Source organism: Perissodus microlepis, chromosome 16, assembly GCF_051167445.1.
Source record: "Perissodus microlepis isolate ML-2025 ecotype Zambia chromosome 16, ASM5116744v1, whole genome shotgun sequence".
Taxonomy (NCBI): Eukaryota; Metazoa; Chordata; class Actinopteri; order Cichliformes; family Cichlidae; genus Perissodus; species Perissodus microlepis.
This window is the reverse complement of record NC_140476.1, coordinates 26,415,350-26,431,765: the sequence shown is the minus strand read 5'-3', so window position 1 is coordinate 26,431,765 and position 16,416 is coordinate 26,415,350. Positions and strand designations below refer to the sequence as shown.

The window sequence follows — 16,416 nt, the reverse complement described above, 5'->3', positions numbered from 1 at the left end:
AAAAGGCGCTCTCTCACCCAGGAAACACGCAGAGAGAGAGAGCGTCACCCTGTAACCATGGCAACCGTAACGCTGCCACCTGGAACAACAGGACGTAGCTGTCAAACAAAACCCAAACAGTCCTGACCCGCCACAATATGAAACAGGAAAGTACCACCGTGTAATCCATTTATTTCAACAAAGTAACTGTATTCTAAATACCACCTTTTTAAACGGTAACTGTAACGGAATACAGTTACTCATATTTTGTATTTTAAATACGTAACGGCGGTACATGTATTCCGTTACTCCCCAACACTGAGTATAGTAGATGAGTTTTCTTCAGACCACATAATACAGAACCGTGACACAATGTAATGTTCTCATGGTAATGTAATGTGACTCAGGTCCGTTGTGGATAAGCCCGTGTTCCAAAAGTTGAATCAGTGCACAGGTTCTGTTTCCTGTTCAACTCTTTTCTGGGGAAGTCACTGCACAGAGAAGCAACAGTGACACCTGCTGCCCTTCTTAAGATACACAACCATTACAACCCATTAAAAAGCTCCAAATTATTTCAATACAGTTTGTTGTTTTTGTTTTGTTTTTTTATTTGTGTAAAATTTCCAAGAGCATAAGATAAATGCATCAGTTTTATTTGTTTGCTTTTTACTGTGGGAATACATATTACATATAACAAGTAATTAATGATCTAATTAACTTTAACGCATTAACAGTATAAACCGTTTTTTTTTACTGAGGATTTCAGCGGGCACCCAATCCTTGATATATTCTGAGCTCTTTTCAGAGACTTTATAAACCCTGTCTGCACGTATTTATCTTGTCAATCCAACTTTTCTTAAGCTCCTGTCTCCTGCACAATTTTCAGCCAGATGACACAGTGAGTGAACAGTGAGTGAACAGTGACACCTGCTGGTCAAAGTGTGAATAACTAAGAAAACATCTACAGCTGTGTGTTTACGTTCTGGAGTCCATACAGAGCATTGAGGTGGACGATCATGTTTTCAGCGGGGCTATTGCCACCTCATGTCCCTCTGGATGCACCCCTATCCAATCTCCAAAAACTCAGTTTGACACACAGAAAAGCAACAGTGTTGAGAAACCATGAGATTGAAATGCTTAAAGTAATTGAAAGAGTTAATACTTTGTGATTATTTCTTTTTTCTGAATCTTGTCAACATCTTTGTATACTTTGAATTTAACCTGCTGCGATGTTTGTAAAACTCACAGGGATGCACACACATCTAACAGAAACAAACAGTTTTATTCTCAAACAGTTTTTACATGAGCAATAAAATACAACACTATGTCAACATTTGGATCAGCGAGTGTGTGTGTACGTGTCAGTAACATGATCAATACACAGTGTCCCAAAGTTTTACTTCATAGAGTAAATAGAAACAATGGAGACAATTATAAACCAAACATAAACAAGGCAGAAGTGTTCAGTACATTCAGCACAGCAGGTAACAGTCAGTCCCAATGTTCCAGCTGTAGCTTCTATAAAGGAGTGTTTTGACCGATTGATCATCTTGCTGGGCCAATCAAATTCACTTCTGTCTCTACCTGACCAATCAGGTGGCTCATCTTCCTCACAGTACCGCCCGCTTCCATCACAGCTCATCCTACAACATACAAACGTGTCAGACTCCAGTTCAGCGGCTGGGTTGATTTGTGCTTGAAGTTAACCGGCACTTACCTTTGGCTTATTGTGTAACCGTGGCAACAGCTGTTGTAGCCGCTGTCTGACAGTGTCAGCGATCACGTTAGCGTCTCGGCTATTGATATGCTCTCCACTCTGTTCATGCTGTCAGAACACACACATACACACACATTATAATCTTTTCCACTATTAAGTCAATCCATAACTGATTCTTTCCCATCAAATCTGATGATGAAGGCTGTGCTTTTTGCTTTTCTTTTTTTTTTATAAAAGTAAACTGAGCTCTTTTTTTGGTGATGAATATAAAACATTAGATTATAAACCCTGCTTTTACTTTTTTAAATGGTATTTGATGGACAAAATGTTAGAATGGGGAAAAATCAGGAGTTGATTCCTAATTAACAAAAATATTTGGGAGAAGACAGATTCACCAAAACAAAATAAAAACAAACATAAAAAAACTGAGGCATGGAGAAAAACATGGCAAGCAACACAGCTTTTACAAAATAAAAAGAGGCTACAGCCATGAAGTCTAATCCTAGAACATTCTTACTCTGAAGTGACAGTGCTAGTCACGGTGTGTGTGTGTGTGTGTGTGTGTGTGTGTGTGTGTGTGTGTGTGTGTGTGTGTGTGTGTGTGTGTGTGTGTGTGTGTGTGTGTGCGTGTGTGTGCTTACCCTCTTTTTTCCCAGATATGGGTAAAATCTGACAGTTGGGTAGGCGGTGATTCCAGCTAACTGACAGGTCTGATAATGAGCCTGACAGTCAACTTTCCCTGCCCGGACCTCGCCTTTAAGCATCTGTCAATCACACACACAAAAAGCATGACTGCAGGACTCTTGACTACAAGCAAACCATACTTTTAAGAAACTCTTAATTTGTGCTTCGTCCCACAGTCTGTTGGAGAAGTTTACTTTCGGTTTGTCTCATCAGTCACTGCAGAAAAAAAGCAACAAGATTCATGCAGAGAAGCAAAGTTTTCACACCCGAGCTAGGACCTCAAACTCCGGGGCAAAGTGTTGACAGGGTCCGCACCAGGGGGCATAAAAATCCAGGACCCAGTGATCCCGACCTGACAGAACCAGAGATCTGAAGGTCTCTGGAGTAAGGTCCACAGAGGCTCTGGGTAAAAAACTGTACACACAAGAGAATAACTCAACTATTAACACTGTACACGTCCCATTTCACTGGTTCTTTTACTGCAGAAAGAAAAAAAAAACCCTAAAGAAATACAGAAAGACAAGAAAAGGCAACTTGCATCTCACCTCAGTGCCCATGTTCTCAGTGAATGGGCATCTCTGTGCCAACCATTATAACTCCTACAGAGACAGGCAGGCGAAAAGGAAATCAGTAATCAATAATCTAAGTAAAAAGAAGATGTAAGAAGGTAAAACAAATAATTCTGATCATCTGATATGTTGTGATGAAACTCATATCCATATTCTCGTCTCCTGGGAATATTCATTTCCCGACATCTGAGCATGTCAAGTGAGTTACATACGTATAACGATCTGGCTGCCGGCTGTTTCCAGGGTACAGGCGGATTTCTGGGTATGCTCTCACACTCTGGCTCTGACAGAACGACTGAAAGCGCTGACAGTCGACCGAACCGACCAGGATCTGACCTGAAAGCAGCTGGATGGAAACCAAGACAGCGTCAGGTTAGAGGCTGCTCTCTCCTTCTGATAGCTGAGTCCTGACCCTCTGTTTTCATCTGCTGATTTCTGTCACTTGCTTTAGGTTCATAAACAAAATCACAATGTTCCTGGTTTTCTTCACAAATTCAGTTTTCTTGGAGTTGTGCAGATTCAGTCATAGGTATTAATTTTAAAACTGACATCTAAACTGAATTTCTTTCCTTTAAGGTTCATATATTTTTGGACCAGGGCACAATTTGGCTATTTTAAGTGTTTAATAAATCGTATTCAAGCTTATGTTATACAATAAATATGGGTTTAAAGGAAAGAATCTCAGCTTAGTTTTTAGAAATATGCCATTAACTGTCAAGGACAGGTCATGCTGCAGAAACAAATCTATCAAAGAGAGAGCAGGAAAATTGTGAATGGCAAATTGAGACCTTTGTACATTCTGAAAACAAAATACCAAAAGTGTCTACTAAGGTTCATCTAAAGCATACAACAGCAGAACAAGCTGGAGGCCGTGTCATGGCTCGAGCTTCCAGTGGCTCAGGGTTACTGAAGTTTACTGATCAGGTGACAGTAGAGTGAAGCAGCTAGATGACCTTTAAAGTTTATACAGCTCTCCTTCTTGTGTTCTTTCAGTTTGTGTCTATGGTCTATAAATGGCACATGTAAAGTGAGTTATACCCGGGCCATGCGTCTCCATTCAGGCATCAGAGCCTGACAGGGACCACACCAGGGAGCGTAGAAATCTACCGCCCAGATCTGTCCTTCATCTCGACCTGCAGCAGAGAAATAGACCACTGTGTTAGACTTTAACTTTAATAATCTGGCCTCTATGGTGCTTTAAACTGAAAGATGGGAATGGGTAGTTTTAATAAAACAGCAATTGCAGCTGTCAAGTTCTTTTACAACAGTGCTGTTCAAAGTCTTTGCAACTAGCCCTTTGTGCAAGAAGCAGTTTATTGTCACGGCCGTGGTTCAGGGGATTAGGACGCTCATCTTGTAACCGGAAGGCTGCCGGTTCGATCCCCAGCTCTGTCTGTCTTGGTCGTTGTGTCCTTGGGCAAGACACTGGGCAAGACACCGCCTACTGGTGATGGCCAGAGGGGCCGATGGTGCGACATGGCTGTCAGCCTGCCCCAGGGCAGCTGTGGCTACAACTGTGGTTTGCCTCCACCAGTGTGTGAATGTGAGAGTGAATGAATAGTGGAATTGTAAAGCACTTTGAGGGTCTCGAAAAGCGCTATATAAATGCAATCCATTATTGTCAGGAGCAGGTTTTACCTTTAACTTTCTCTGTGAAGCTTGAAGGATCCAAAATCAGGACAGATGGATTAACCAGGTCCTGCAGAGATAGAAAGAAGCCCTTTGTGATCTCACTGTCTTTTAAATACTCCACTTTGAGACCACAGGCAACCAAAGGAAAACAGAAATGAAAATAAATTATACTATGCATCAAATATTATTTTGTAATAATATTGACAGTGGTGATGAGCCCTTTAGCTGCAATGATTCACTGAGTAATTAAAAAAAATTGATCATAAAAAAATTTCTCAACACAAACTTTGCTTCGATGCTTTGGTTAATGCATGGCTCTGTATTGCACTGATGTGTTAAACGATGTAAACGTGAGCGCTTAACACAGGTGTGACTAAAACAAACCTTCAGAATAAATGCGTTTAGGAGCAGCGTGTGAATAAAAAGTCGGACAACATTAAGCCCACGCAGGCTTCAGTTTTAAACAAAAACACTGATAACACAACAGCAGCAATGATGATGATGCTGGCAGTTTAACGTGGACCCGGAGTCTGTTTACACACCACAAAGAGCAAAGAGACGGAGCCGTTACCGAGACATTGAGCTCAGGTAGAATGAAAGAGAAATGTTCCTAGTGACGTAAACAGCAGGGCTGTTCCTGTGATCACCAATGGTAAAAGGCATTAATCTTTAGTGGGGGAAAGCGAGCGGGAGTCCTTCATCAAAACACCCGATCATCAAACTCTGACGTAAAGAAAAGCAAAGTTTGTAGCTGCTCCATCCACCGCCGTTTGTTTTACACAGAAAAATCTGCAGTAAATCTCTAGAAGTTGTATTAAAATGTTCAGATGAACCGTTAACTTCATCCGAACCCATGTTCAGCTCTCTGAAGGCTGACAGCAGCCGTCCTATTTTAGATGGAAGCAATACCTGCAGTAAACAGGGATCAGTCTAAAGGGGGACATGGGGTGTAAAAAACCATATAAACGTCAAGTGCTTTCATAAAACATTTCAGATTAAAGTGAAATAATATAAAATATTGTATTAATTAAATTGCACTAATATTTAAATATATAAAAATAAAAGCTTTTTTTTCACAAGCCAAAAAAATGTGTTTTGTGTGTGTGTGTGTGTGTGATTAAGAAAGCATTTTCTTTAAAAAAATGAAATTAATATGGTGTGCAAATACAGCTAAAGGGTTTAGCTGGGTTTCTTCTTTTACATGCAGTGAAACTTTAAAATATTGCAATTTCCAAAATGGAAACCAATGAGCAGTTCATTCTGAAAGACCTGTAATCTCTTTTGAGTTTTTATTATTGCTCATAAATGAAACTCAAGTATTTCTTATCCGATTACTTGATTAGATTACTGATTCATTTGAAAAAGATTACTCATTACAGCTGGAGCTGTAAATTTCTTAAAGGTACATTTTGACCAAACGGTGTACAGATGACAAAAATCCATAAGCAAAGAGGAGCCATTTCAGTTGTATTTGATGTAGTACCTGTATAAACTCCAGGATGCCATCAGCTGAATGATGGCCTTCATATTCATGCACAGAAGAACCATTAAAGATCACTGTGGTGGGATAAGCCTGAATATTATACTGAAAAAAGAGAAAAGTAAATTACTAATTGGTCGGCACATTTTAGCCTTAAGCTTAAAAATCAACAATATACACGGATGTGTGTGCTTACTCTAGAACAGAGGTTGTGATGGATGGTACAGTCCAAAGTGCCAAACTTCATCTGCCCAGCTAGCTGGATTGAAGCTTTTCTCAGTTCCGGCAGTAAAGCTCGACACGGGGGGCACCACTGCAAGCAAGAGCCAAATGTTTGTGAGGTTAAAAAGTAGCAACGACAACTCTGAATTCTTACCCAATGTTCAAATCTGAGCTACCAAGGCTTTAGGTTGTCGGTGGTCGTTATCACGTCAGTAGTTTTTTTTTTAACTAGTGCTATTTACAAACTTCAGTTTTCACAAAGTGGTAATAGATTAAAACTGATTTTAAGTCCCATTTTCTCACTTTTCGTTTTTAATGTTTTTACTACAGTTGACAAAGCTTGATTAATTAACCCTTGTTCACACAGCGGTCTCAGTGTTTCAGGGTCTTTCTTGCATCTTACAAGCTCACAATGCTCCCACAAAGTGGTCCATATCTGCCTCGGAGTTAGTGACTGTTTGTGTTGTAGGTGTAGCACCACCACCAGCCCTGAAGTTAAACAAGGACTCTGACTGGCTGCATCATCAGTGCCAAAAACATTTGGAGCAACCAGCAGATTACTCTTGTGCTTGTGCTACGTTTGGTCCCTTAGTTCATAGCTCAGTCACACTAGAATAAAAATAGTATTAAACTGTCAAACCTTGCAATTATAAAATAAATAAAAAATAACAGTGATTGCATTGAATATTGTTTGCAACGGAAGAATGCACAAATAGCTCGCCTGGTGGGAGACGTGTCTCCAAACAATCCCAGTCCAGCTCAGACTGGATGCAGTCACGTGAAGCTACATCAGGGTCAAAAGCTATTTCAAAGTGAAATTCTGATATTTTTTATATTTAAAAAATAAAAAAAAAATACGATTTTTTTTCTTTAATAATTATTTTACTTTAAATAAAATACTTGTTTTCATTAATTTCTTTTTTTGGGCTTCAAATTTATTTTTTTCACTTTCAGACTCTTGATCCTGATTTTGTGTTGTGACAGATTTCCGAAGCTTTGCAAATAACTCCGTCTAAAAGACAATGCAATCAACGTGAGTCAATCTGGACTGATAAGAGTAACTTGCCTCATCGATTGGCTTTTATCAATGTTTTACAGTCAATTGTCACATTATCACAGCTGTGTGTAACTTCCTCAATCGCATTCAGCCAAATGCTCCCTGTTTCTCATGAAAACACGACAAAATATCAACGCTTAGAAGAAAGAGAACAGTATGGATATATTTTACAATTTATTTACTGGTTGTTCCAAAGTGGTTTACACTTTGTATTTTAGTCACTGAAGCAACTTTAGGTTTAGTCTACTATAATCTTGTAATATTTAATCAACTAAAACTAAAAGATTTAGATGCAACAACTACAAACTCTTTTGTAGTGAATCAAATGTAAATACATAAATAAAGGAAGAGTTTGTTGTTCACTTTTGAGGTCACAGCTTAATAAATCATTTTAACCACTAAAATAACCACTCACTTGAAAATCTGCCACCAAAAGATAAAGCACAACATCATAAAGTAATCAAATACAAACCGGAGCGAAGAAGTCGACGAGCCACGGCTCCTTTCTGTCTGAAGGAAAGTTGTCCGGCCCCAGAGTGGTGACAAAAGCTCGAACGCTGTCCCTCGCAAAACCCACAATATTGTACAACACATCTTTGCCTACACAAAACACACGAGTTAATGCAGATGAGCAAACCTTCTCTGAACGGATTAACTTAATAAGCCGTTGTTCAACCAACCTTAGCAAACTGGCTCCTCAAATAATAACATGAGCCCTTTTTTGGAACTCCTCTATCCTTGTAACCTTGTAACAAACTGCTAGTTGGACAAGACGTACATGTCCTCCTCAAACATGCAGAGATATTCAAACGAATTTAAACAAATAAAATGCAAGTGGAGAGCAACATGGGAATACAGCAGAAGTACAATGCAAATGTAGTACTGACCATGGTGGATCTCAAAGCCGTGGATTCCCAGTCCTTTAAAGACAGCCATACAGGGTTTATGAATGTAAAGAGACTGACACAGCTCTGAGTCCGCTATACAGTCCACTCTGCCAACCTGGAAGGACAAACAGTCAGTCAGACATACAGGCAGGCAGACAGATACATGCAGAGACACACACAGACAGTCAGATAGACAGATACCTGTATGTGGTCATTTCGGAGGAAAGCTTGTAGCTTCTTGTACTCGTTGGAGGCAGAGTTTTTGTTACCAAATGTAAAACTGATTAACCAGCGATGATGGGCCAATTTACTCTGGACAAAACAAGTTACACTGCATCAGAACAATTTTACATTGTACTTCTGTATTATAGTGAATTGCGCTGTAATACAATACAAGTAATTGTATTATGCACAGGTGGACTGTGCATCTGAAGTCAGAATACCTGGAAACTGTCGCTGGTGAGAAGTTCCAAATCAGGTAGATGGTTGATGACCTGATTATAAATTTCTTTACTGTCCAGAGTATTCAGCCACTGAAACACATACACATAGAGTCAGTATTCCAGTACTATACACAGTATTAGCACAGACAGTAGTGTGTTCTTCGTCTTACAAGTACACTGCCTGGTTTATTCAAAGCACTTCCAGGTGGGAATAAAGCAGTTGCTCCACTGGTCACCTGAAACACAACAGAAAGATTAGCCAAGCAGGCGATACACATTTACTACTGACTGATATATTTCACTGCTGGAAATAACTAAATCAGTCTAAAGTCAGTTCTAAGCAGAGCACTATGTGTTGACAAAATATCGTCCTCCCTCCTGGCTGTAGCTCAGGGGGTATTGCAGGTAATCTACTAATTTACTAATTGGAAGGTTTGGTTTGTTCCCTAGTTGCTCCAGTCTGCATGTCAAACTATTCTTGGGTAAAATACTGAACACCACGTTGTTGTCTCATTGGAGTGTGAATGTGTGAAAAAAAGCATGTATGAATGGGTGAACGAGGCACGCTGTATAAAGTGCTTTGAGTGCTGAGGTAAAGTAGAAAAGCACTATGTAGAAACCATTTACCCCATCTTTGCAGATGATACTCTCACTTACATTGTATATAAACCCAACTACACAGATATCTCATGTAAGTACCATTACTATAATACTTCTGACCCTTACCTGGAAACTTGTACAGATCTGTTCATCTGTTGTGCAGTCCATCCATCCCACCTTAACTAGACCATCCTACATTCAGACACAAACACTTAGCAGTTATAAAGAGATCAAACAGGCGCTGTAGTATTTATTACAACACATACATCAGCATCACAGCTACTAATAAACTTGTCATGATAGAACTACAAATAAAAGTTAGATTTTTTAAAAGATTTTTAACATTGCACAATGTACGTTACAAATGAAACATAACCTGAGGATAGTGAGCTACCTTTATAGGATTCAATCAAATTGCCTAGACGACACTAACTGTGATAGGTCTGTCGGTCACACACAGACATTGTTTACAAGGCTGTTCCTTGCAGCTATTAGATTGGAATGACAAGCTGGAAATCCAAAGTACGTCCTCACTTCAACAGGTTAGAGGACAAATGCATGAAGATGACACACAACCCCTCAGAGAAAACATTTGCCTGTCATTCATCGGCCCCAAACAAAGCTTATCATTTGAAAAATATAAAGAGCCACACAGCAACACTGTGGTTAGACACACGGTCTCTTTGGTGACACATTCACATAAGTAGAATTTAGCATTTAAACCTTTTTTTTTGTCTATGTCTTTCATGTAGGACAGTGTTAACATTATTAGTGACATATATCCTCAAGGCCCTTTCACATAGGACGCGACATGCGCTGCGCTGACCGCTAACTAGAGCGAAGGACCCAAATTTTGTGCTGTGCTGACCGTTGTGCTCTGCCTGTACATCTTTTTTTTTTTTGCAGCCGTTTTACGTGTAGAAAGATGCCCCTGCTCCTTGTCATTTCAAAATATCTCTCTCTCTGACTTTTCTCTCTTCTCAAGTACTTTAGAGAAAAAAAATGACCTCTTCAAGTGTTTGAAAATTTCTAAATCCATCCAGGGCCAATTTAACCTATCCCATAAAACACACCTGCTGTGTGTCTGTGATATCACATCTCTAAAGCAGTTTTGTTCTGTTCTTCACACAGCTTCAAATGACATAAAATCTGAATGATCGTTAAAAGCAGAGCATGTGGTCTGCACCGGGCCTTATAATTTGACTAGATTCTCTCTGTGCCTAATTTACTGTCCTCCTTATCTGCTCCGTGCAGCTTGAAGCAACTTCCATAAAAAATATTTTATGTAAGTGATGTGGCGCACAAAGCAGATTCAGGGATTCTTCTGAATCACACTGCAGTGTGTCTGGTGGAATTTAAATTTATTTATTTATTTATTTAAATTTCTCTGAGTGGGTATTTCAGGTGTAAGAGTCATGGGTCTGGGAGACTGAAAACCAAAGCTGCGTGCCCCTCCCTGCATGGCTTTATAAAATGGCTCAAATCTTTAAAGTGAATTCATTTATTCAGCAGACACAGCATGTCTCTGTGATAAACAGCTGTAAAAACATTACTGCTGTTGTCTCACCAACATTCCTGCCAGCTTCTGTCTCGTTCTTGGCTCCAGGCAATCTGAAAAAGAGACAAACACCATTTATTTTAAACAACAAGCTTGATAACACCAGTACACTCTGTGTGTCCACGTATCAGAGCACGTGGTTATGTAGACTGATTTGTGACACATCTGCCTGTCTTTTCATAAAGAGTCTTGTATGTGTGCGTATGTGTGTGTTAGCATGCAAAAAAGAGCTGACTGTGCACATGTGTTACCTCCACTGTCAGAGCAGAAGGTGATCAGCCAGCCAAGCCCTGACGAGAACGCGCTCTCTATCTCGCTGAACACGTTACCTGGAAAAAAAACATTAGCGGTAAGTAAAGGATGAGGAATAAACTCGAACAACAGAAAAACTCTCCACAGACTGTATTTCAGTGAAAGTTTAGCCAGACTGCTCGCTAACACAAAGTTAGCTCATCTCAATCAAGAAGAAAAATGTGAGCTGTGTGGTCGCGGGTTGTAGTTCACCTTGCCAGAGCTGAGTGATGGTTGTAGTGATGAACTGCATGGAGAAGCGAACCAGGTTGTCTCTATTGCGCTCCCCATTGAATTTCTCTGGTCTCTACAGAAATGCAAAGAATTGATAAGAAATGATAAGAAACAAAGCATGGAACATGTTAAATAAAGCTTTCAAACAGTGAGCACAAACGTTTATGTCTGGGTTTTACTTTGTGAATGTGTGAATGCACAAACTCATCAGCGGAAAAGTGACATTACAATGCACCAACTAAACATGTGCCTCAAGCAGCAAACATCAAAGAGGTTTAACAGAAATAACTACTCGGCTGTCGGGTCTCCATCTGTCTGTCTCCGCATCCACAACAGAGTGCAATCAAAGCTATACACGGTTCTCCAACAGCATCAGTAGTTGAAGTAAATGTACCCTTGAATGAGAACGTACTCACTGATTTTCCTTAACATGCACTTTTTTGTTTAGTGTAAACAAACAAAGGAGGCAAAGGATAAATAAGCTGTTTGTCTATCATAGGAAAAGTTCAATTATGGACTAACACTGGTAACTGTATACAACTGGTTTCAAGCTTTTGTCATTACTTTTATGAGTCTGTTAAACTCATTTATCGACGTTAGATTGAAACTTTTAGCTGGTGCCTGCTCAGGTTTGTAGTGTTCAGGTGCTTGAGCTAACTCAGTATGTGCATGTACTACATTCATTTTTCAAAGATGAGGTATATCCATTTTTGCTACAAAAAGCAGCAAACACACCTGTCCTGATCTGTATATGTACAGACTGGGGTAGCTGTTGATGCCCTTCCTCCTGCAGAGATGATTGTTGTCTCCACAGTTCACCGCTCCAATCCTGATCACACCATCCATCTCCTTGGCAAAATCCCTCCACTGTGACATGCAAAGGTCAAAGCAAACAGACACGTACATATTTTAGTAACTCACTCTGTCTGACACAGAGTCTAACTCTGTCTATGTGATTATTATCAAGTTACAACTTGAGCAAGAAACTAACAAAACCAGGAATGTTTTTCTAATAGAGGCATATATAACACAGAAGAAAACAAAATCATAAAAGGGTGCAAGACTGAGGATGTGTGTTTAGTGTGTTTCTTGTGTAGTGTTACCGTCGGAGCCAGCTGGTGACAGTGGGAGCATCGTGGGAAATAAAAGTTGATGAACCAGATTTCTCCAGAGTTCACTGCTGCTTCTGAAGCAGACACACAGACACGTCAGTCACAACCTGTTTACGCTCTTGTTTCTCACACGGTGTTTGTGTCGTGGTGCCTTTGAAATCCTTTTACTGTTGCTCCCACTGATAAGAGTGGGGTAAAACTACAGTTTGGAGAAAGCTGCACAGCTGTTCTGCTTTATGCTAAGGTCTGAAGACTTACAGGAAAAAAGGTTTACGGCACATATATACACACACAAAAAAAACAGAGAGCAAATAGCAGTTACTCTGGAGTTTGACCAGCCATTCCCAAACTTGACAAGTTTGAATTGTACCCTGCAGGTCACCCAAAACTAAAATCAAACAAGATAACCATTAAACATTCCCTTTGTGTTTTCACTTTGATTTGCTGCTGACAGGTTTACTTCCAGATTAGGCTCTTTGTGTCTGATGACAAGATATGAAATAAGTTCAGGATAAAAAACATTTTAGAACCAATCCAGCATGCAAGACAAACAACTGAGAGCCTCTTCACTAATCAGCAGAGAGTTTGAAATCAGAAGAAGACAAAGACATCCGTCATGAAAGAATGGAACCTGATGTCTATGTGACAGTGGGTAGGACTATTACAATTACAATGTGTGGAACCGCACATAGTAATTACAAGTGTATAAATGTGCGTCTGGGATGTCAAACATAAGACTGAGGGGCGAGAACTACAGATTAGATTTTGGACTTTGTACTGTGTTTTGTCTTTCAGACAAAATAATTTTTCTTCAGTCCTCTCAGGATAACTAAATGTGAACATTTGAGAATGTGCTAAAATGTTTTTATACAAGAACAAACAAACTGTTTGTTTGTTTGGTGAGTTGATTGGTTGTTTGGGGCCATTGCACTGTTTTTCTGTTCCAGCACAATTAAGATTAGCTCAGGCTCTGTATGACAATGAACTAAAATGTGTTTGACACCTCTGAAGTTAATTATGCAATGTATGATGTCTGTCATTAAACAAGAACAACATCTGCATGGAACTCAATATGACTGACTCCAACCGAGTGACAAAAACTGAAAATAAAACAGTAGTCAGGAGGTGTGAAAATAAAGAAGAGATTGTACTAATGACTGAGACATAAAGACAACTCCCATTATTTCTCCTCAAAAAGATTTCAAAAGCCAATCAAAATAAATTTGAGAAATCTTTAAATTTACATAGTTCTTACGTGTTGGCTTTTTCTGAAAGGAAAACATCAAACAATCGAAAAAGGATGAAGGTTTTTCTCATTTGTACACTAAAGCAAAAACAGAATATGTTTTATATCTTACCAAAGTCTCCACTGTCCAGCGTGATGATCTCCAAATCATCGTCATATATACCTGGACAGAAAGACAAACTTAAATACTGAACAACTCTTTGTTCACAGCAGAGCTAGCTATTCTTTTCTTTTTACAATATCCTCATAAAATGATTTCTATACAAACAATTTTAAAAACATTCAAGTGTTGTAACATCCCATTGGTTACTTACCAAAGTCATATCTGTAGTAGTTCCAGCTCTCATAGCGTCCGCCCTGCTGCTCGTCCAGCCCTTTTTCTCCATATTTATCATATTTCTTTCTCAGGTCTTCATCCTTCAGAACTTCATAGGCACGATTGACCTGCAGGAACTTCTCGTGGGCTGAGGGGTCACCCTGAAATAGTCGATAAGCATCAGTTTTGTCAGGGTTTCACAGAGACGCGACAGATTTCAGAGAATTACTGTGTCATTTTTTTGTGTTTCTGGATTGTGGTTTTTTTCCGTGTAACTCACAGGGTTTTTGTCAGGGTGCATGGTGAGCGCCAGCTGCTTAAAGGCCCGTCGTATCTCTTTGGTCGTCGCTTCCCTGCTGACTCCCAGCAATTCATAGTAGTCCTGGCCCTCTGCCCAAACTGCCACCAAAAGGACGGTGAGGAGCATCGGCAGCACCGTAAGCCAGATGGACCGAGGGTGTTGGGCCCTTAGGGCAACCCTGTGCGCCATCGGGAATGTTCCTTCAATGAGTCAACAAGCAGCCGCAACTAAAGGAACTGGGCAGAAAGACACAAAGATCAGTTCTAAATACCCTGTCCACCCAACCCTGTAGCCATTACCATCCCCTTGCCTCACTAATATCACAGTAAGTGAGGCAAACAGCTTCTTTCCACAGCAAGAAAAAAACAAATACAGTCACCACAGGAGAGCCAGCATGTCACCTTAGGAGTGTCGTTTACATATGTGGCCTGTTTGGATTGGCTTAAAGGATGGAAGCATTATCTCTACTTTTACATGGCCTCAGGCTTTGGAAGGACAAGTGGTCTGCAGATAAAAGAAAGAGGAGCATTTTTTTACACCGTTGTCTTTTGCATTGCAGTTTCCTGCACCTTGAACTATTCAAACAGTTGCTTTGATATCCGCAGATTTCTTCCCTGTTTTCAGGGTCACTCCAGGAGGATCGCCTACTTTTATGGTACAACAGTTTTCCTCGAGAAAAAGGAACATACTACAACATATTTAATTTTACATCTTACACAAACAAAAAACACAAATTTAAATGAAAGCTGCATCTGCTTCCACGAAGCTGCCTTTTAATTAAATGGTAATTACATTTGATAAACGGTAGCTTTCAAAGTAAAAGCCTCTATTTCTCTATTCTTGAGCAGAAACAGAGCATCCATGTAGAGAGAAATAAATAGCAATAATAGCACTCAGATATTTTAATCAAAATTCCAGAAGATTCTGAAAAACAAGCCTAGTGAAAAATATTTTTCTTGATACAGTAGAAGAAGCCAAAAAGGCGATACATCAAAGTACATGCATTGTTAACACGCCTGTGGTTATTACCACTGCTGGGTGTGCACAGAGGAAAAAGGAAAATAAAACATTTCTGTTAGGTTTCCTAGCTCTTCATAAGGACCCCTGAGACAAGCTAAGCTAACAGCCAGACAACGTCAACTATTCCTGTTACAATTTGCTCAGCTAACTAGCTCGTTAGCTTCACTGCGACACGGAGCTGTTTGCTGTCTTATTGGTGAAGCAAAAGCCAATATTCATGTAATATTTAGCAGACATTTCAATATTAATTTTTAATGCGTCGGCTTTGTTACCTTTAAAGAGTCCCAACTTCCAAAAGTCTGGAGATGAAGATCCGCATCAGCGTCCGGCTCGGACCCGGCATCAAGTTGCACACAACAGCCCAAGCTGCTTCCGCTTACTGTGCTTCACAATAAAGGTCGTGCAGCTAAACGGTACACTCTGAGTCTCACACAGACAAAACTAAAACTATATGTATGTTCAGAAAGCCACTCGCTAATCTAATTTCATTGTGTTATTCTGTTAATGATGGCCTGTTCCACCCACCAGCTAGCGTTATAATTTTATTTTGATAACAGAACTCTAGCTACCGGATACGTCTTGGTTGTCTGTAGAACAAGGTGACAAATATTTAACAGTATTTGCCACATATTGATGACGTTCACGCAAATGGTGTGTTCGTTCGTCGGTGGATGTGCGATCCCAATGCTTCCAAAACTTTTCCATGGAATTTCAGTGTCCGGAAAAGAATTATGAAATAAAATTTCTTATGCATAATTAAAATAAAGTAATCAAATGGGGGAAATATAACTTCAATTAAAAAACGTTGATTTAGTTACTAGATCAATGCATTTTAGTTATTCTTAAACTTTTGGTTAATTGATCAGCAATCCAACCTTCTAATATTTCAGAACATATTTGTTTTCTAGCATTCCTTGTGTTTATAACACTATATGTAAACGACCTGTAAGCAATGTTTTGTTTGTTCTTTCTACTAGTGCTTTTCTTTTCATGGATTTTTCGTGGATGCAATTACTCCATCAGTCAGTACAGGTCCCGAAGAGGTTATTAATGTGATGCTAAAATGCT

The 16,416-nt window shown here is 39.6% G+C and overlaps 1 protein-coding gene across 2 annotated transcripts; it reads right to left on the bottom strand.

Annotated features, from left to right (window-relative positions):
- Positions 1-1,242: 1,242 nt before the first annotated feature.
- On the bottom strand, positions 1,243-15,708 carry dnajc10 (DnaJ (Hsp40) homolog, subfamily C, member 10). Of its 2 annotated transcripts, XM_084908445.1 has the most exons (26): positions 15,621-15,690; positions 14,730-14,832; positions 14,308-14,564; positions 14,026-14,188; positions 13,824-13,874; positions 12,457-12,539; positions 12,089-12,220; positions 11,333-11,426; positions 11,080-11,157; positions 10,838-10,881; positions 9,397-9,462; positions 8,841-8,906; positions 8,671-8,760; positions 8,429-8,539; positions 8,228-8,342; positions 7,813-7,940; positions 6,258-6,374; positions 6,065-6,166; positions 4,588-4,648; positions 3,988-4,082; positions 3,162-3,295; positions 2,926-2,979; positions 2,647-2,794; positions 2,338-2,460; positions 1,697-1,804; positions 1,243-1,622 (listed from the first exon to the last, which is right to left on the bottom strand). In XM_084908445.1, exons 3-26 carry the CDS (start codon positions 14,515-14,517, stop codon positions 1,611-1,613), a joined length of 2,385 nt encoding a protein of 794 aa, XP_084764571.1. In that variant the 5' UTR covers positions 14,518-14,564; positions 14,730-14,832; positions 15,621-15,690; the 3' UTR covers positions 1,243-1,610. The 2 variants fall into 2 exon arrangements, with proteins under 2 accessions (XP_084764571.1, XP_084764570.1); XM_084908444.1 differs by lacking the exon at positions 14,730-14,832 and having other exon boundaries at positions 15,621-15,708.
- Positions 15,709-16,416: the final 708 nt, after the last annotated feature.

Excerpts from the sequence above, each read along its gene's own strand:
- dnajc10 (XM_084908444.1), bottom strand. The coding sequence starts at position 14,517 with ATGGCGCACAGGGTTGCCCTAAGGGCCCAACACCCTCGGTCCATCTGG. Across the intron at positions 13,875-14,025 it reads CTACTACAGATATGACTTTG|GTATATATGACGATGATTTG; the intron begins GTAAGTAACCAA and ends CTTTCTGTCCAG. Across the intron at positions 12,540-13,823 it reads GCTGGACAGTGGAGACTTTG|AAGCAGCAGTGAACTCTGGA; the intron begins GTAAGATATAAA and ends TGTCTGCTTCAG.